Source organism: Coffea arabica, chromosome 9e (genome assembly GCF_036785885.1).
Source record: "Coffea arabica cultivar ET-39 chromosome 9e, Coffea Arabica ET-39 HiFi, whole genome shotgun sequence".
In the NCBI taxonomy this organism is placed as follows: domain Eukaryota; kingdom Viridiplantae; phylum Streptophyta; class Magnoliopsida; order Gentianales; family Rubiaceae; genus Coffea; species Coffea arabica.
Genome location: NC_092327.1, coordinates 20352717 through 20374821, shown reverse-complemented (window position 1 = coordinate 20374821; position 22105 = coordinate 20352717). Strand labels below are relative to the sequence as shown.

Genomic DNA, 22105 nt, shown 5'->3' with positions numbered 1-22105 from the left:
GAAATTACCAAATCAACTACAAGAAACAAACACAAGGTAAAAAAAATTTTAAAAATAAAAAAAAATTTCGGATGAACAGTACTACTACAGTAGCGTCGGATGAACAGTACTGCTACAATCATGAACAGTACCTATGAATAGTACCGCGGTGAACAGTTCCGATTTTTTTTTTTTTTTTTTTTTTGCCTTTTGCTTTTGACGACTCAACACAAGGTTACGACTTCACTTGGAAGAAATTTAATGGGAGTTAAACCCTTGAAAAACCTATTTTCAAGAACGTAATCACACCAAAAAATTCCAACCTCGATCAATCACAGGATAGGTTAGATTCAAGTGATAAAATCAACAGAGAAAGAATCAAAATTTATTTATTTTTTTTAAATCAAAAGGCGGCTAGGGTTTTGGTAGAAAAATAAATAGAAGAAAAAAAAAGAAAAGAAAAGGATATTAACCTGAATCAAGAGCCGAATCTCTGATACCAGATGATACGAACTCGACCCAACAAGAACCTGTCTTGAAGAACCAAGTCGATCAGACAGCGGAAGGATCTATCTTGATCAGGCTATGGAACAATAACTACCTTGCTAGACCTAAAGAGAACCCGTCTCTCAAAACCTAGTGGATTGGTTATTGGTTATGGAACAATAACTACCTTACTAGACCTAAAGAGAACCCGTCTCTAAAAACCTAGTGGATTGGTTATTGGCTTGAAAGAACAAGATGATGTGATCATCTTGCCTTGAACACCACAAGTATCCAAGCTAAATACTTGATACTGTTCAAGGAGAAACGCAAGTTCCATCAAGGAACTCCATAAATGGAGACAACTCTCTTTTTATTAACTCATCTTCAAATCTCCCCCAATAGTTAAATAAAGTTAACTATTTATAGCCTTACAAGACTCAAAACCCTAATCTAAATTGGAAACAATACAAGCTTCCTTATTTGACTTGACACAACTTCCTAAATAAATTTGAAAGTAATTAACTACTTTTCTAAAACTCTAATTCAATTAGAATAGGAAACTAACTGACTCAATTGGCTTAACTATGGTCAACATGACCTTAGCCTTTATTTCCCTTAATAACTCAAGACTAACTAACAAGTATTGCTGGAAACTTACTTAAATAAATAACAAGAAATAAGCTTGACAAATCTTCAATGATTCTTGAACCTGATTGCACCATCAACCATCAATTGAATTTTCTTGAATTTGAAGGGAATCCAAATCTTCATGTTCTCATCAGAGTAGCTAATCACCTTAGCCTTCCAAACAACTCCACTAAACACCTCACAATCACTAAGTGAAGGGGTTTTATGGAACAAATGCAAGATCAAATGGTTGATTTGTTGAATTTGAGCAAGATAGAAGCAAGTATTTGAAGAGCTTTTCCCTTTCTTTTTGCTTGAGGTGGCCGGCCAAGAAGAAGAAGAAAATGGTAAATTTTTGGTAATTTTTTTTGATTTATTTGGTCAAATGGTAAAAGGTGAATAGTAGTCATAAAGTACAACCAATCTCTAAGTGACACTTGTCACTTCATTAAATGCATAGCTATCACTTTGTTTCCTCTCACACCAATCCACTTGGGTAACCTCTAATTATCTCTTAGCACCCGATAATTTAAACCCAGTATCCAAAACTTAACCTAGTTGGCCGAATTTTTCCGAACTTTTCGCCTTAGTGGGTCCCACGTCCAGTATACGCTCTTAATTTCTCAAAATCTACCAATACTAGAAAAAATCATCTAAAAACTATATTTACCCATAAAAATTATCTAGAAACTTTCCTAATAAAGAAAATGCAGAAAAACATGCCATTGAATATAATAAAACCTAGAAAAGGGAAAAATTACGGGTTCTCACACTCTCTCCCCCTCAAAAGAATTTCGCCCTCGAAATTTCTCACCTTAACTCACGAAAAGTTCAGGGTACTTCTTTCGCATTTTTTCTTCCACTTCCCAGGTAGCTTCTTCTACCCCATGGTTTCTCCACAGTATCTTAACCAACGGAATCTGTTTGTTTCTTAGCTCTTTGACTTTCCGGTCAAGCACTTGGACAGGTTTTTCTTCGTAAGCAAGCGATTCGTCTACGTCGATCTCCTCTGGTTGTAAGATATGGGATGGGTCGGGATAGTACTTCTTGAGCATCGAAACGTGGAAAACGTCGTGAATTCTAGAGAGACTGGATGGCAGCTCTAAGCGATACGCTACCGTTCCTACCCTCTGGAGGATCTTGTAGGGTCCAACGAACCTCGGTTGGAGCTTCTTTCCTTTGCCTGCTGTGACACTCCGTAAGGGTGTGATCTTGAGAAACACATGGTCTCCAACTTCGAATTCCAAGTCTTTTCTTCGATTATCTGCGTAGTTCTTTTGTCGGTTTTGAGCTGTTTGGAGTCGTTGCCGTATCAACTTGACCTTTTCTCGAGCCTCTTCCATCCATAGAATAGTGGTTGGATCTAATGCCTTTCTCTCGCCAACTTTGTCCCAGTAGATTGGTGATCGGCATTTTCGTCCATATAGTGCCTCGTATGGGGCCATTTGAATCGACGAATGGTAGCTGTTGTTGTACGCAAACTCTACTAAGGTCATGTGTTGACCCCAGTTGCCTCCAAAATCCAGAATGCAAGTCCGTAGCATATCCTCGAGAGTTTGGATGGTTCGCTCCGATTGTCCATCCGTCTGAGAGTGATAGGTCGTGCTCAAGTTGAGTTTTGTCCCTAGCGTTTCTTGGAATTTCTGCCAAAACCTAGATACGAAACGTGGATCTCGATCGGAGACGATACTAACTGGAACGCCGTGTAGCCTTACGATCTCGGCCATGTACAGTTGGGCCAACTTGTCCATGGAATACTTCATGTTTACCGGCAGGAAGTGAGCCGATTTGGTTAACCGGTCGACGATTACCCAAACAGCATCGTGTCCTCGTTGCGTTCGTGGTAAACCCGAAACGAAGTCCATTGTGATGTTTTCCCACTTCCACTCGGGTATCTCAAGGGGTTGTAACAAGCCCGATGGTTTTTGATGCTCCGCCTTAACCTGTTGGCAAACGAGACATTTTTGCACGTACAGAGCGATTTCCTTCTTCATATTATCCCACCAATATGTTCCTTTCAGGTCCTGATACATCTTGCTACTACCCGGATGGATTGTATACTTGGACCGATGGGCTTCCTCTAGAATCTCCGTTTTCAACGCTTCATCCTTCGGCATCACTATTCGGTTTCGGTATTTTAAAATACCCTCAGGACTAAAATTGAAATCAGTGGTTTCTCCTTTTTCCACTTTCTCTCCCCATTTCCGCACCAGTGAATCTTCCTTTTGAGCTTTTTTAATCCTCTCCAAGAGGGTGGAGGTTACCTTAATGTTACCAAAAATCACTTTATGACTCCCAAGGTAGGGTTTCCACTCGCAAACCGACTCGAGCAATTTCCACTCTTTAATCATTAACCCTGCTAGTTGCGCCTTGCGACTCAAAGCATCGGCCACTACATTCGCCTTCCCTGGATGGTAGTTGATGGTACAGTCGTAATTCTCCAGAAATTCCATCCACCGTCGCTGCCTCATGTTTAATTCCTTCTGTGAAAAGAGGTACCTAAGACTCTTATGGTCCGAGTACACTTCAAAGGTCACCCCATACAGGTAGTGTCTCCACTTTTTCAGTACGAAAACAACGGCGGCTAGCTCCAGATCGTGGGTCGGGTAATTTTGCTCATGAAGTTTCAACTTCCTAGAGGCAAAAGAGATCACATTACGGTTCTGCATTAAAACGCAACCCAGGCCTTCTCGTGACGCATCAGTATACACAACAAATCCGTCCACTCCATTTGGTAAGACTAGCACTGGAGCCATGGTCAATCTTTTCTTTAATTCTTGAAAACTGGTCTTACATCGGGCATTCCATAAGAACCGACCATGTTTCTTTGTCAGGTCAGTTAAAGGACCGGCTAATTTGGAGAAATCTTTAATGAAACGTCGGTAATACCCAGCTAGCCCTAGAAAACTGCGGATCTCTGTGGGGTTTTCTGGCCTCTTCCAATTCGTCACGGCCTCTACTCGCACCGGGTCAGCCGAGATACCTTCGTGGGAGATTACATGCCCTAGGAAAGATATTTTCTCCAGCCAAAACTCACACTTACTGAACTTGGCGTATAGCTGATGTTCCCGTAAAGTCTGCAACACCACTCTTAGATGCTGCTCATGCTCCTCGCGAGTTTTGGAATAGACCAAAATGTCATCAAGAAAAACAACGAAATATCGGTCTAAATAGGGCTTAAAAATCCTATGCATTAGGTCCATGAAGGCGGCAGGAGCATTGGTTAATCCAAAGGGCATAACTGCGAACTCGTAATGCCCATATCTCGAGTTGAAGGCGGTTTTCGGAATGTCCTCCCTCCTAATCAACAACTGGTAATACCCTTGTCGGAGGTCCAGTTTTGAAAAAACCACTGCTCCTTGCAGCTGGTCGAACAACTCATCAATGTGGGGCAGTGGATATTTATTCTTAACCGTGACGTTGTTCAGGCCCCGGTAATCAATACACATCCTCAAACTTCCGTCCTTTTTCTTGACAAACAAGACAGGAGCTCCCTAAGGAGACCCACTCTCTTGAATGAATCCCCGCTCCAGAAGGTCCTGTAATTGTAACTGTAGCTCCTTGAGCTCGGCAGGGGCCATTCGGTATGGTGTATGGTGTTTTTGAAATGGGTGAAGTTCCAGGTAGCAGGTCTATCTTGAATTCTATCTCTCTTTCCGGAGGTAGGGCTACTAACTCATCAGAAAATACATCCGAAAATTCCTTTACTATGGCCACGTCCTCCACTTTTAACTTATTCGAGGGGGTGTTAATCAGAAAGGCTAAAAATCCTTGCGCCCCTCTACTTAGCAGTTTCCTAGCCCGAATGCCCGAAATCAAAGCAGATGAGGCTAACCTACCCCTTATATCCAACCTTAAGATTGCCTCACCCGGAATACGGAATGCTACCACTTTCGTTTTACAATCCATTTGGGCATTATACTTGGTTAGCCAGTCCATACCCAAAATTACATCATACCCTTTGATGGCCAGACTAATTAAATCCCCTAACAACCTTTTCTCTCCTACCAAAACTTTGCAATCCCTATAAACCATACTAGTAACCAAACGTTGATTCCCCGTAGGTGTACTAGCTTCTAGGTCGTACGGTAAACTAACAGGTTTTATATTGATGCCACACATGAAAGCAGGATTAACAAAGGAATGAGTGGCACCAGGATCTACTAAAACTTTGGCAAAGTGGTGGAATACAGGGATCGTACCTTCTACGACCTCTGAGGAATCTGGGACCCGTTGGGGTTCTATTGAATACACTCTAGTTGGCACCTTAGGTTTGGACCCATCTCCCTTAGCTGGTCCAGCATTGGTCCTCGATGGTGGTTGACTCCCCTTTCCGTCTTGTTTTAGGACTGGACAAGTAGCCAACTGGGAGTCTGCGCTTCCACATCGCAGACATTTGCCCTCCTTCCTCCAGCAGTTATCTTCCTTGTGGTTTGGCTTCCCACAATGCCCACAGGGACCGCGAGGTGCTGAAGCTGAGCCTCCCTGAAAATTTCCTCTTCGGCCTCGCCCAGCTTGGCCACCCCTAGACGGAGTCCCTCTGCCTGTACCCGACTGTCGTCCACCTCCCATTCCTCGTCCAAACTTGGAGGGGGTACTCTTCTCACCCTGTCCTGAACTACTCCCAGGAACACCCCGCTTCTTTGCCTGGAAGTTCCGGACTTGCAATCTAGCACTTTCTACTCGTTGGGCCTTTTCCACGACCTCGCTAAAAGCATTTATTTGAGCTACTGTGAGGTCCTTCTAGATTTCGACATTCAAGCCCTAGATAAAGCGCCTGATCCGCCGTTGCTCGGTCATGATCGGCTCAGGCGCAAATTTGGACAGGCGGGTGAATTGACTCTCGTATTCCGCCACAGATTGAGCCCCTTGGCGGAGTCGGATGAACTCATCTTCCTTCCTCTCCTGAACCAGAGGAGGGAAGAATTTCGTGTTGAATTCCCTTATGAAATTCACCCAAGTCCAGGGAGTTTGTTCCCGTTCCCATTTTTGCCGTATTACGTTCCACCAGGAACGGGCCGCCCCTTCCAACTGGAAAACTGCAAAAGTCACCTGCCGTTCTTCGGTGTAGTGCAAGGCTGCAAAAATATCGACCATCTTCTCGAGCCATCTTTCGGCGACATCCAGATCGGGCCCCCCAATGAACTTGGGTGGAGCAAACTTTTGAAATCGTTCGAGAGCTCTGTCTTCGCTCTCGACGTGGTTGCTAGGGTTTCCAGGATTAGGGTTTGGGTTTTGGCCCTGTTGCTACACCACTTGTGCCAGCAAGTTGGTCATTTGCTGCATAGCGGCAGCTATTTGCACGTTGGGGTCAGGATTAGGTCCAGATGAGATTTCCCCAGTACCCCTGTCCGGTGTGGATTGTCTATTTCCGCGCCCACGTCCCCGTCGACTACGTGTACCTTCCATGAACTCTACTTGGCCTAGGCAAATGTACTAAACCAATATAAGCACAATGTATGTAAGTAAAACCCAAAAACTTTTACAAACATATAGATACATTCCAAACAAGGCAAACAACACACATATCAACAACCAGTCAAGTCAAGTACAAACATGGACAATCCACGAGGGAAAGGCCCCATCAAAAGAAATATACACATAACTAACCCAAACGTACAAAATGATTAGCTAAGGCTCTTCTCCCTATCCGCTCGATATACAGAAAACAAAACTATCCCCAAAAACCCTAGGAGTCGCGACCTAGTCCGTCGACGGGCTAGTAGACCCACCCGACGGGGTGGATCCAACCCCAGCCTCGGGCCCCGCACACGAGTCCTCGTCACTCAAGCCCTCGACCACGTCGGCGTAGAGGTTCAGGATCGATGCGGCTCGAACCTTAACCTTTCGAGCTCGCTTAGACTCGCGCTCACGTGTCTCCCTAAGCTGAGTGCAGAGGTCATCAACCCTATCCTCTACCTCAAGCACGTCGTACTCCAACCCCTTTATGCGGTCAGCCTGTTTCTCATTGGCCGCCCTAAGTTGGGTCACCTCGGCCTCAAGTCTAGTATTATCCACGGCCAACTCCTTACGCTCCTCAGCCATGGCCCACACTAAGGCATTCGAGTAGGCGTACGTGTGACGACACTCGCAATGTCGGAGGCGGTTAGCCGGGCTCCAACGCATAACGGCCCCTCTGGGCCGGATCTGGTACGGGATCACTGGGAGCGCTCCACGAGGTCACTCGCCTGGAGGGCTATTACTAGGCTCACCCCGTCCGTCCATCCTACACCAAAAGAAAAAATAAAGGTAAATAAGCTTCAGAAACATACTTAACATAATCCTCAAGTTGAGCCCTTCTAATACGCCCAGGCCAATTCAAACCTAGCCTCTGATACCACCTGTGACAGCCCCACCTTCCCCTAAGGCGAACCAAAGGGGTTAGCGGACTGCCTGTCCAGCTCTCGCCAGGACTAACGGTTCAGTTTAGAGCGATCTAATACGTTCCGGAACATACAAACGCGCGTAAACAAGTCAAAATGTCAAAAAAAAAATGAAATCGGAGTCGGCCATGAATAGTAACTGACACGTCAAAACCCAACCAAACATCAAGCAAATATTTACATGTTGAAATTAAGCATATACAATCCAAAGTGGCATACAAAAGTTATTCAAAAGTGGATACATGTACGGTTTGCCAAATCAAAAGAGAAACGGACCCAAAAGTATATTTAGGGTTTCAATCAAGGAGCTATACAAAAGATATGTCCATCTAGCTCAATTCGGCAACCAATTATCAAATCCAGTCGAAAAGTATTTATTTTCCTGTAAGGAAAACAAAAGGAATAGAGTGAGCTTACGCCCAGTGAGATAATACCACTCAAGCAACCAAGTTCATATAAGCATCAAGTTTTTCATTCCAATTCATCAAAAGTAAGCAAAGGCACCCATCAATAGTGGTGATAAAAGGATACGGGCGGCTCTAAAGAGCTCTTTTCCTCGTTTGCATTCTTGATCGAACCTCATTGACCCTCCGTCAATGTTTAAGAGTAACCAACCGTAGGCTCCACTTTACTTCCATTCCTTCCACCCAACATGCCCCTACCGGGCCCGAACTCCAAACAGTAGAAATTTGGTAATACTCGAGTATACCGGAATCAAAAGTCTCACTACTACAAGATTCCATATAACAGTCCCCATGGCTCGTCAATTTTCACGACCAAGCCCTCGCCGGCTCGATCCAATCGACTACCAATGGGGTTAGCTCAGTCGTATCAGTAATGGTTGTTGGATACTCGTCCAAGCGACACCAAATTCATGAACCAATTCAGTATTTCATGTATCATTCAATCATTGCAGTAAAACAGTAGACAGTCATATGAGATACCAAATGGGTGAGGGCGATCAAGTACACCCTCACTTAATTAAGTTCAACGAAGCAAATAAGCCTTCAAGGCATCAAGTTCACATATACCAAAGTCACATTGTAAACAACAAGTGAGTGGTACACTCACCAATCAAGCAAATGATATTTCATGCACTTCTGCCTAAGAGCGTCTTGGACCACCGTCACGTCCTAAAACATTCAAATAAACACAATAAGACTCGATTACCGGTCATAAACCAAGTCCAAATACCACCAAAATAGGGCTCCATAAGAATACATAAGCACTAGAGTAAACCAGGAAAATCCGAAAATGGCATTAAGCTCTAACCCAAAAAAATAGTTTTTGATATCATTTTGCGGTTTTGGCACCATTGGCACTACGATTATCGGATGGAGGTCCAAGATACACCGTTTCGAAGCTAAGAGATAGGGCTACAATGTTGAAGAAGGCTACTCTGCCCAGTTTCAAGTGTAACTAGGTCAAAAATGCAAGATACTAAACCAGAACCGCAAAAACAGGTTCACAAACCGCATTCTGGTTCAAACATCATAAGTCAGGTTACCTAAGTCCAAATCAAGTGATTCCAAAGCCATACGAAAGATAAGATACAAGGATACAATTCATCAGAAGGCACCAACAACCAAATCAGAAGAATTCCCAACTACATTAACCAATTACAGACGCAATTATCAAATTCGGGTAGAACCAGGGTAGCAGGGGTATTTCAGTGTTTTCTCAATCTACATTGCTCCGATTGACCTGAAATTTTGTAGGCATCTCTAAAATATCATTCCCTACAACTTTGATGTTTTAACCCAAGGTCAATTCGGCCTCTAACTATGAGGTACAGTGCCGGGCAGAATGTAAGAACATGAAACCCTAACTTTCCAAATTTATTCCAAAACAGAAATTTCCTGCAATTAACCACTTTTTCCACCTTCTAGCTTCCTTAAATATCATTTCCAATCATCATACATGACCCCATAATAATAATCATATAAAAACAGAAAAATCACCAATAATTATAAAATTTCACCAATTCAACCAAAAATCAAGATATAATCCATAAAATTACATCTTAAACTACCACAAATCATGAATTAAACATCATTAGATGGAGGAGAGGGGTCCTTCACTACTCACCTTAGTAATACAAGAGAGAGAGCAACTAATCACCTTAGCCTACCAAACAACTCCACTAAACACCTCACAATCACTAAGTGAAGGGGTTTTATGGAACAAATGCAAGATCAAATGGTTGATTTGTTGAATTTGAGCAAGATAGAAGCAAGTATTTGAAGATCTTTTCCCTTTCTTTTTGCTTGAGGTGGCCGGCCAAGAAGAAGAAGAAAATGGTAAATTTTTGGTAATTTTTTTTTATTTATTTGGTCAAATGGTAAAAGGTGAATAGTAGTCATAAAGTACAACCAATCTCTAAGTGACACTTGTCACTTCATTAAATGTATAGCTATCACTTTGTTTCCTCTCACACCAATCCACTTGGGTAACCTCTAATTATCTCTTAGCACCCGATAATTTAAACCCAGTATCCAAAACTTAACCTAGTTGGCCGAATTTTTCCGAACTTTTCGCCTTAGTGGGTCCCACGTCCGGTATACGCTCTTAATTTCTCAAAATCTACCAATACTAGAAAAATATCATCTAAAAACTATATTTACCCATAAAAATTATCTAGAAACTTTCCTAATAAAGAAAATGCAGAAAAACATGCCATTGAATATAATAAAACCTAGAAAGGGGAAAAATTACGGGTTCTCACACTCGTTGGTTAACTTTGCAAATCGAGCCAACATGGGCTTGGTCGATAAGCTTAGCAAACCATGAGCTATTCGTAGAGTATGATCTATTGGAGAGATCTTGCTCGGCATTACTCGCGCAGTATTGCCATGATATACTCGAGTATTAGCAAAACTTTGATGAGCGGGCCCGGTAAGGGGGTGTAACGGTGACGGAATTCGAAGAAAAGTGATGTATCTACGAATTTGATACTTATGTGGTTGACGGAGTGTCAACATGAGATGTGATCAAGACTTGGACACGACTACGTGGAATTTAGCTCCTGAGAGCTACAGTATCCTTGAATTGTTTCTGTTTATTTTTCCTATTCGAAGTGTGAATTATTCAAACTTGATAGCTTTACTTAAAATGTAATTGTTGTTACTACTTGGATTATGTGTTTGCATGTGTGTTTCTTGGCCTCATTGAGTATTGGCTCATTCCATTAGTTTGTTTTCCTTAACAGGAACCCGATTGGAAGGAGTTAAGGAAATGCCGACTTGAGGCACTTTTGTATTAGTGTTTTGATTGTAATCGACTAGACACTTTTGGATGTTGTATATTTTGGGGAAAGTGATTGTAAATCTGAAATGGTGATGTAAGACTGAATATTTATGTATGGAAATGACTTCGTACCTTTATTTCGAACTTTCATTGTTTGTATTAGATTGGGTTTGAATTGGGATTGTCTCGAGTCCTGGCAAGAGTTGGGCAGGCGTCCCGCGAATACCCTTGGGTTCGCCCTCGGGAGAAGTGGGGGCGTCACACCATGGCTGAGAAACGGGTTTCTCAAACAATAATACTTGCCATAACTCTCGTCGCTCCTCCACTGTGCATTTGGCATGGACAAAAGAGAAGCGCACAGCATGGGACAACCACGGATGATGCATCAAGATTGAAATGTGTTGGGAAGAGTTTCCAGCAAGAGAACAAACAAACGGTAATTTGTAAAATAACCAAATGTCCTCTGACAAGTTTACCACTACAGCATCAAAAGATAAACGTAAACGGATGGATTCTATGTTCGCAACATCTAGTTTTGGTTCACAAATAGCCACCAACTGAACACTATGGAAATTTCCAGATTGCTAATAACTTAAGAAAATGAAACTTTTGCTAACAAAATCTCACTCCCTGGGCTCAAATTCAACATATAATTAAAGGATAATAGGTATAAGTAAGAATTAACGAAGAATTACCATAAAAATGTAAAAAAAAAAAAATTAAAAACGTTCTCTCTTGTTTTCAGTTAGCAAGCAAAAGAATTTTTTTCAAAATCACAAAGTTTACTTGTTCAATCAAGGGGAAAAACCAAGTGCATTCTAGTCCAACATCTCAAGTATAATATAGAACAAAAGATTTTCAATTATAGCCATGACTGTTGAAGGAATTTAGACACAACTTTCTCAGTTTACTGCTGGAAATTTCTAGCAAGAAAGAAGTTGAGAAAAAATGGAGTTTTCTCCTCTTAAAACTCATTGTTTTAGCTCAAATCCAACACACATGTGAAGGTTAAGGTTTGACAAAGTATATCGAGCAAAAACTTGCCAAATTTACCATAAAATTCTGGAAAGTAAAGCTGAAAAATTTCTCTCTCCTAATTGGCCAACTCTAACAGAAATTTCAGCAAATTTCTCCTAAGTTTTTCCAACAAAACTTCCACCTTCCAACCTTAATTCCATGGCAAATACACAATATATCTTATCCAACATTTCATGAGTTATATAGCAAGAATTCTTAGCAAAGAATTTCATCACAATTGCAAACACAAAAGTTTACTCTAGACTATCACTTCATGCATCAAAATCAGCCATCAATAGCTTAGAAAACAAACAAAATCTTCCATAAAGTCTTTTCCTTTTTGCTCGCAAAACTTCATATGCTAAGTATAGGAAAAGAAAGATAGATTGTCTAGCAAATTTACCTCTTGTTTTCCACAAACTCAAGATGAAAAGCAACCAAGAAGTACTAAGAGTTTCTTCCTCCAACAACTTCTCCAATAGTTTCCCTCCAAGCTTGATTCAAGAATTTATGGAGAAGATTAGGGTTTTTCATTGGATTCTTCATGATTCAGGCAAGAGATCAAGGCTGGATTTTTTTGTGTTTTCTCTCCCTTTCCTCTCTCAAAATTCTTCCATGATGTGTGCAAGAAGAAGAAAATGATGAACACAAGAAGGCTTGGTCTTAGTCTAACTTGGTTGGTCAAGTTTGGTTGGTTAATTGACAAATGTCAAGGAAAGATGTATTGTCTATCCTTTTGCCTCTCTATTTGTCTATAATCACTAACATATCTAATGCCGCTCTAATTAACTCTTAACACGTCTTGTCATATAATTCCTTTTGCAAAAAATTCCCTCTAATCCTCCAAATTTATCGCACGCACCTCACTAGTAGATCACACTAGTATCATGCACTTTAAAAGTTAACATGCGTCAAATTAAACATGCATCAAGGTAAATAAAGTAATAGGGTTAAAAACACACCTCAATTATCAAAGCGACCACAAATTCAAGGCAAACAAGGAAAAACAAGATAAGAGACAAGAACCTAATTTGCGGGGCCTCACATCTTCCTGCTACTATTTTCTCCATGAATTCTTGTGTCATGAAGCAGAAGTTTTAGCATAAGTAATAATTTGAAGGCACGAGTTCAGTGGATGAGTCGTGAAATGAAGTAAAGAGAATAGGTCAAAGATGTGGAAACAAAATCACGCTTTCATTGGGAAATCCGCTCAACAACGTGACTTCAGCAACAGTGGTCCTGCAACAGATTTCTGGCACAAAGAGCCACGTGTCCGAGTTTGATTGCAGCATTAGGAAGTTAGTTATTAGTCAATACCTTTATAAAGTAAGATTTGGTGATTGTAGTGATAGAGAATATTTTTGTATCAGAAGATTTGGGATCATTGTTCCCACTTCATGTTCCCCTTTCTCAAATTTCCTTCATTCTTCTTCACCTTCTTCTCTTTTCTATCAAATTCTGTAACTCAACTCATTATATCAATATAAGCATTTTAAGTTTGGTTGCAGTGCTTATTTACTATTTTTCCATATGTTTATTTCATCTTGCCATTTCCCAAGTTTTATTTAGATTTTAGTTCCTTAGTTTAGCTTGATACCATCACAGTGGTATCAAAGCTCAGCTACGAGCCATTGAGATAACTAAGACTCAGGATGAAATGCTGCAGAAGGATTGGGAAGTGTGGTGCAAACATTTGCCAATAGAAATGACGGGTTGGAATACGCTGTAAAAACAATGGAACATAGACAAAAGAGTACAGAGAAGGCTATTAAGAGTCTGGACCAAAAGTATGAGGAAATGATGAATATGATGGCACAAATTATGGCAAAACTGAATGATAAAGGGAAAGAGGTAGAAGGTTGTTGTTCTGGGAGTGATTAGAAAATGGAGTTGGTTAAAGGGAAATCTGAGAAGGCAGAGGGAAGAGGGGAGAACTAAACTACCTAGGATAGAGTTTCTTGTATTCAATGGAGAAAATTCCAAAGAATGGGTTAGAAGAGCAAACAAATACTTTCAGATCCATAGAGTAGAAGAGGAACTGAAATTAGATATTGCTCAACTTTATTTTACAGATGGGGCAGACATCTGGTTCCATGGGATGTATCAAGAGAGAGGGGTAGTTCCATGGAATAAGTTGGCAATGGCTGTATGCGAGAGGCTTGGTGAAGGAGGTCCAGAAGAAGCTATAGAGGAATTTAATAAACTGATGTAGACAAGGAGTGTAGCTGAATACTTGGAGAAGTTTGAATTGCTGAAATCCATGGTAATGTCTTCCCTCCCTCGACAACCTGATTGCTATTACAAATCTTGTTTTCTTAGTGGCTTAAAAAGTGAAATCGTGAATATGGTTAGGATGACAAAACCTCTCACCTTAGCAGATGCTATTGAACTGCTAAACTACAGGAGAAAAATTTGGAAACCATTAGGAAAACACAAGGGAAAATAATGCAAAAATACCCTTCATCACCTTCTTCTCAGTTTGTTCATAAGCAAAACTCTGTCCCACAGACTAAAATGAAGTGGCCTAATCCTCTAAATAAGAAAACAAAACTCACTCCCAATAAGAACCTTAAAATAGGAGCACTCTCAGCTAATCACTTCAAAAGGATTATTCCTTCTGAACTTAGTTATAGGAGAGAAAAGGGATTATGTTTTACATGTGCTAAGCCCTATACTTTGGGGCATGTCTGTAAGCAAGCTCATATGCACTACATCTTCGTAGATGAATTTGTTGATCCAGGTGACACACATGAGAATCAGGAGGATGATGTTGAAGTATTTTGTGATTATCCTGAGAAAGAGTTACGTAACGGGAACATAGAAGTTTCTATTCACGCATTAGCAAGGGGAATAGAACACAAAACTATTAAAATGAAGGGTAATTTAGCAGGGAAAGAGGTGATGATTCTTGTTGACAGTGGCAGTACTCGTTGCTTCATTGAAGAAAGGTTAGCAGAAACTCTACAACTGCATGTTACTGGGGCACCCTTGACTATTAATGTAGCAAATGGAGAGAAATTAGAGTCTAGACAGTTGTAGAGAGCATTGAGGTAGAAGATACAAGGGCATGATTTGCAACATCAATTTAACACACTAAGGTTGGGAAGCTGTGATATGGTACTGGGAGTTGACTAGTTGGCCAAATATAGCCCTATTGAATTTGACTTCAAACATCTGACCATGAAGTTCTACAGAGGAAAAGAGCCAGTGGAGTTAAAAGGAGAAATAGTGGAACTTAAGTTAAAGCTTATCAAGAGAAGTAAACTAGTTAAATGGAGGAAAAAGCAAACCTATGGAATCACTACCCAATTATATGTAGTAGAGGAGGATAAGGAAGCCTTTGAGATGATGTCTGTGACGACCCCACCTCCCCCTAGAGCGTACTTTAAGGTTTAGCGGACCGCCTGCCTAACTCTCGTCAAGATTCAGTCAAAATCTTTCGTTCAATAGCATTAACTCCAACGTAAGCATTGAAACACTACAATTAAATATTACAAACCATCCAACTTTCCAAATCAACGATACTTCTGTGTACAACTAAACGGATCAAAATACAAGTTGTTCAATCAATTCACTAAGTACAACTAGGATGCCAATTTACTTAAAACAAAGACTTCAACTCTCAAACTCACTATTCTCCAGTTCCATGTTTCCAACCCCTATTAAGGAAAATAAACAAAAGGGGTGAGCTTACGCCCAGTGAGGTTCTAAGAAAGCAGGTAACCTTAAACACACAATTTCACACTTCAGTAATATAACAGGAATAACAAACCAATTAATAATAGGATAATTTGTGAAACAATTGTTAACAAATAGTACAATCAATATCAAAGGATACTGTACTGATATGGACTCTAGAGGTGGCTCTCGTCTGCTTCCAGACGTAGCACTTAGTCCCATTCAGTATTTCACTTGCAACTAAAAGGATACAGTTGGCTCTTGCAAGCTAGTTCAACAGCAGCGTTTTTCGAGTTCGTTGACACTCCGTCAACTATTGAAATTCAGTAATAAACAATATCTGTAGATCACCGCTTAATGCCAGTTTCCATCCACCGATCATTCCCCTATCGGGCCCAAATGCCAAATATATAACAAGAGAGGTAATACTCGAATATACTAAATCTAGTAATAATAAACACGACCTATGGTTCATCAATCACCTCAACCAAGCCCTTGCTTGTTCGATTCGACTAACTAGCCGATGCGGTTTGGGATCCCAAGTATGCAGTATAGTCGATTAGATAACATCTCCAGTTGACTTTTAAGTCATACACATATATATCAGTTCACTTGTAAACAAGATAGCAAGAGATCAGTCAAGTTAGGTCAAGTACGATAAAGTACACACTTATCTATTCATTTGCAGTTCAAGATATATAGTAGTATCAATCAACCAGACACATTAAGCATCAATCAAGCAAAACATATAGTCCTCACATGCACTTAGAACACTCACCGATTTAGTGAGAACTGTACACTTTCGTCTTGGGATCATCCACTTGCCCCCTCTCGAGTCCTGAGACCAAATATAAGTACACGCATGCATGTCGATTCCATCCATCAATATACCATAAGAGAGTACAGATTACATTCAAGTCTCAAACAACCCATTCAACTCCCACTCCCAAATTTCACGCGTTTCTCTCTTGTAAAAATCAAGAACTCAACATGTAGCCCATTACATATATAGTAGAGCATGCGAAAAGGAATAAGGCATCAAAATTCCATCAAGACCCAAGGTCAAAAGCAACTACAATTGAGTTCGTAAATCATTACTCAAGCTGTCAAATTTCTAGCAAACATATCTCGTATTTTCCTCCAAAGACTACAAGGTTTTCTTGTTCAAATCAAGTGAAAAACCACGTATATACTAGATCAATATTTCAAGTAATATATGGGGCAAAAACATCTTGAATATAGTCAAAAATTTTGAAGAAAGTGGAACAAAACTCTTTTGGTTCCAAAGCTGAAATTTTCTATCAAGAAAACAACTTGGAAAGTAGATTTTTGGCTCCTCTTAACCCTTTTGTTTAGGCTCAACTCCAACATACAAGTAACAATTGAGGTCATTCTAAAGTGGATTGACCAAGAGTATGTCAAAAACCACCATAAAACTACTGATATTTCCACATAGAAGCATATGTCAAACTCACCATAATAATTCCCATCAAAGCTACTAAGATTTCCATGGAGCATAAATAATACTTCTTTTTGTCATATAAAGAGGCATATAGCATGATTCTTAACAAAGAAATCCACCAAAATCCACATATTAAGCTTGTAAACTAATGATCTAACCACACACATAAAGCTGAAAATTTTCCAGCAACAATCTATCAAGAAGACAATTTGAAAACAACTAAAATCCTCCACAAAATTGCTCCCTTTTTGCTCCTATAACATCATACATCGAATAAACTCAATGATAAGGGAAGAAAGATAGGTTTCCTAGCAAATTTTACCCCCTTACCTTCAAAACCTAGTATGGAAACAAATCAAGAAAGTTGCAAAGCTTCCTCCTCCAAAAACTCGTCCAAGAGCTTCCTTCTAATCTTGACTTGAGGATTTACGGAGTGGATTAGGGTTTCTCTCTTGTTTGCTCACTAATTAGACAAAAAAGCAAGGCTAGAAATTTGGTGTTTTCTCCCTCTTTTCCTCTCTCAATTTTCATCCAAGGCTTGCAAGAAAAGAAGGAAATGGTGTTGAAATGGAAGCTTGGTTTGTGATAAGTATGAAGCTTAGTCTTGGTCAAGATTGGTTAGATGATTGACAGGTGGCAATAATCCAAGTTAAGTCTATCTACTTGTCTCTAAGGCACCCAAATATCTATTTCCTCATCAATTAACTCTTAACACCTCTTGTCACATAATTCTTTTTATACAAAACTCCCTCTAATCCACCAAAATTATTGTTCATACCTCACTAGTTGGTCACACTAGTATAATGCACTATGAAACTCAACATGCGGCAATTAGACGAGGCAATAGAAATAAAATCATTGCTCAATCATTAAATCAACCAAAAATTCAAGACAAGTATATAAAATACAAAATATGAAAATTTTGTGTCCTTACAATACCAACAGAAATGAAGGAATTATTGGCCCAATTTAAGGAAGTCTTTGCTGAACCACAAGGCATGCCTCCTATCAGAAGCCATGAGCACGGTATCCCACTAAAAGAGGGAGCAACTCCATTCCAGATTAGACCATACAAGTGCACCTATATATAGAAGGCTGAAATAGAGAAACTACTAAAGAAGATGTTGCAAATTGGAATAATACAACCAAGCAATAGCTCATTTGCATCTCCAGTACTGCTAGTGAAGAAGAAGGATGGAAGCTGGAGGTTCTGTGTTGATTACAGGAAACTTAATGAGCTGACAGTGAAGGATAAATTTCCTTTGCCACTAATAGATGAACTGATTGATATGCTACATGGCTCTAGGTTAGTCACTAAAATAGACTTGAGGGTTGGCTATCATCAAATTAGAGTCAAGGAGAAAGACAGACATAAAATAGCATTCAGAACTCACCAAGGGCTATATGAATTCAAAGTCATGCCATTTCAGTGAATAGCTGAGAAAGTTTGTCTTGGTGTTTTTTGATGACATATTGATCTACAACCCCACCTGGGAAGACCACCTTAAACATGTATCAGAAGTATTGACCACTCTGAAGAAGCACCAACTGTGTGCCAAAAGAAGCAAATGCTCATTTGCTCAACTAGAGGTAGAGTACTTAGGCCACATTATTTCTGCACAAGGGGTGATGGCTGACCCTAAGAAGGTGGAAAATATGATGCACTGGCCAAAGCCAACCACTGTTAAAGAATTAAATAGACTTCTTGGCTTGACAGCATACTATAGAAAGTTTGTAAATGGGTATGGGACCATAGCAAAGCCCCTTACATTGTTTTTGAAGAAGGATGGATTTCATTGGAGTACAAAGGCTGATGAGGCTTTTCACAAGCTGAAATTAGCAATGTGTAGAACCCCTGTGCTAGCATTGCCTAATTTACTAAACCTTTTGTAGTTGAAACTGATGCTTGCTATGGAGGTGTGGGAGCAGTACTTATGCAAGATAAAAGGCCTATTGCCTTCCTGGGCCAGAGCTTAGGACCAAAAAACTTTAGGCTATCCATTTATGAGAAGGAATTGCTGGCCTTAGTGACTGTTGTAACCAAATGGAGACACTATCTAGAAGAACACCACTTCATCATAAGGACAGACCATCAAAGCTTGAAATACTTATTGGAACAAAGGGTTACGACTACACTCCAACAAAAATAGCTCACCAAGCTGCTGGAACTGAGCTATGATATCCAATATAGGAAGAGAAAAGAGAATATGGCTGTAGATGTACTATCCAGGAGGGCAAGTAATGAGGAAGGAGACTGTACTGCATTGGTTTGTGTCGTTCCTGAATGGATAAAAGAGGTGACTGAGAGTTATAATCGAGATGAAAAGGTGCAAGATCTCATCAAGCAACTATTACTCACTCCTGGTAATCTAGATTACTCTTATCAGGATTGTGTGCTCAGATATAAATGGAGGAGAGTAATAGGCACAGAAGGAGGGATAAGGAGAAAGATCATTACTGCATTGCATGACGCACAATTGGGGGGACATTCTAGAGTGCAGGCAATTTACCACAAGGCCAAGCAATTATTTTACTGGCCAGGGATGTACAAAGACATTAAGGACATTGTGCTGCAATGTGACACCTGCAGGAAATGCAAGGACGAACACCTAGGTTCTTTAACCACTTCCTACTTCTCAGTACTCATGGAGTCATGTAACGATGGATTTCATCGAAGGCTTACTAGTATCAAAAAGGAAGGACACTATTATGGTGGTAGCAGACAAATTCACCAAGACAGCACACTTCATCAGCTTGTCCTATCCTGTTGATGCACCAACAGTGGCTCGGATTTTCTTGGATCAAGTCTGTAAACTACATAAAGTACCGCTGAGTATGCTTTCTAATAGGGACAAAGTATTCACTAGCCAGTTCTGGCCTGAGCTATTTTCCTTGCTAGGGACTGAACTGAATTTAAGCACTATATATCACCCTTAAACAGATGGTCAATCTAAGAGGGTAAGCCAAGTGTTGGAAATGTATTTGAGGAGTATGACTCACTTAGAACCTAAAAGGTGGAAAGCATGGCTCTCTCTTACTAAGTGGTGGTACAACACCACTTACCATACAGCCATACACATGAGCCCATTTTGAAGCCCTATATGGGATGCCCCCTCCACAGTTGGCTCTTGAACCTTACACTCACTCTAAAGTGGCTATAGTGGAGGATCATTTGAGGGACAAATAGAGGCTTGATAAGTTGCTTAAGAAAAACCTGCAGGGGGCTCAGGAAAGGATGAAACTGTATGCTGATTAGAAGAGGAGTGAGAGAGAATTCAATGTGGGAGATTGGGTCTACCTGAGATTACAGCCATGTAGGCAGACTTTAGTAGAGTTGAGAAACAACACAAAACTGTCTACTAAGTATTTTGGTCCCTACCAAGTGATACAGAAGATTGGGAAGGTGGCCTACAAGCTGAAATTACCAAAGGAGTCTAAGGTGCACCTTGTGTTCCATGTATCTTTGCTGAAGAAAAAAGTGGGACAGCAAATAGTTCCATTACTTCAGCTACCCAACATAGATGAGAAAAGGCATTTAAGAGTGGAACCAGTAGCTGTCTTGGATCAAAGAATTGTTAAGAAGAAGAATGCTGTAGTTATTCAATGGCTCATACATTGGGTAGGGAACTTCTCCAGCTAAAGCTACATGGGAGGATGCAGAAAATTGAAAGGGAGTTTCTTAGATTTCAATCTGGAGGACAAGATTGATTGAAGGGGGAGCAATTGTCATGAAATAGAAGTTTTGGCAAAAGGAATAAGCTGAAGGCACGAGTTTAGTGGAGGAGCTGTGAAATGAAGTAAAGAGGACAGGTCGAAGACGTGGAAGCAAAATCATGCTTTCACTAGGAAATCATCTCAACAACTTGACTTTAGCAACAGTGATCCTGCAATAGATTCCTGGCACAAAGAGCCACATGTTTGAGTTTGATTGCAACATTAGGAAGTTAGTTATTATTCAGTACCATTATATAGGAAGATTTGGTGATTGTAGTGGCAGATAATATTTTTGTATTAGAAGACATGGGATCATTGTTCCCACTTCATTTTCGCCTTTCCCAAGTTTTCTTCATTCTTCTTCATCTTCTTCTCTTTTCCATCAAATTCTGTAACTCAACTGATTATATCAATATAAGCATTTTAAGTTTGGTTGCAGTGCTTATTTACTGTTTTGCCATATGTTTGTTTCGTCTTACCATTTCCCAAGTTTTATTTAGATTTTAGTTCCTTAGTTCAACTTGATACCATCACATCTTGAAGCCTGAGTTCCTGCCTCTGTAGTTGTTCTTCCATAGTTCTCAAGCATGTGCCGTCAGCCATGGATTATAATGGTAGGTCAAAGCTACTGGATCCGAGGATCAGTAGGTATATTCTGAAATTAGAGATTGCAGGAAAGGAAAGGAAATAGAGAATATTCAAGAGCAAGAATGAGAGAGAGAGAGAGGGAGGGAGAGCAAAGAATTGAGTTTGTTATTATTTTCCAGCATGCCCAATTCGGTGGCTTTACAAGTATATATGGAAGTAGCTCTGATAACTGCCTCAACTAATAGTCTAACGAACTCAGTTACAATTATTACAATCATGACCCCACACTACCTTGCATTTACAAGATATCACATGATGATCAATCATGACACTTTGCATTCGAAGTCACAAAGTCAGATTAGGAAGCCAAGTAAGCACATGGTTAGCTAAATCTAAAATAATTTTGCTTGTCAAGTAGCTAAGAGCTCGAGATTGAATAGCTATGGGGCACTCTAAGAAAATGTGATCAATTCCATTGTTGGAAGCTTGACATAGTGGACATGAAGGATCAAGAGACACTCTAAGTTTGGTATTGGTGGGCAGAATGTCCAGAAAAACTCACCAGAGAAAAATTTTAACCTTATTTGGAAGATGAAGATGCCACAAATGATTCCAAACACTCTTCATTAGCTCATTACTTCTAGAAGGCGTATTTTACCAATTTGTAGATCTCTATCTAATCAAATCATTGGCGCTTTTTACAGAAAAAACACCATTTTTTATGAAGTGCCATATGAGTTTATCTTGACTTCTACCATCACCAATCGGGATGCTCTGAATTAATTCTACTTCGTCCGACCAAAAAAGCTCATTGCAAGGCAACATTCCAACTCCTTTGATAATTATCAATCAAGCAGTCTACTATGGAGTTATCTGCCATTCTATTAGAGCGCAATATAACTTTAAAAGTAGAAGGTCAAGGAAG

At 40.2% G+C, this 22105-nt stretch overlaps 1 protein-coding gene across 1 annotated transcript; it reads left to right on the top strand.

The window, feature by feature from the left end:
* The first annotated feature begins 17999 nt into the window (after positions 1 to 17999).
* Positions 18000 to 18771, top strand: LOC140014623 (uncharacterized mitochondrial protein AtMg00860-like). The gene is made up of 2 exons (XM_072065696.1): positions 18000 to 18209; positions 18316 to 18771. Exons 1-2 carry the CDS (start codon positions 18000 to 18002, stop codon positions 18769 to 18771), a joined length of 666 nt encoding a protein of 221 aa, XP_071921797.1.
* Positions 18772 to 22105: the final 3334 nt, after the last annotated feature.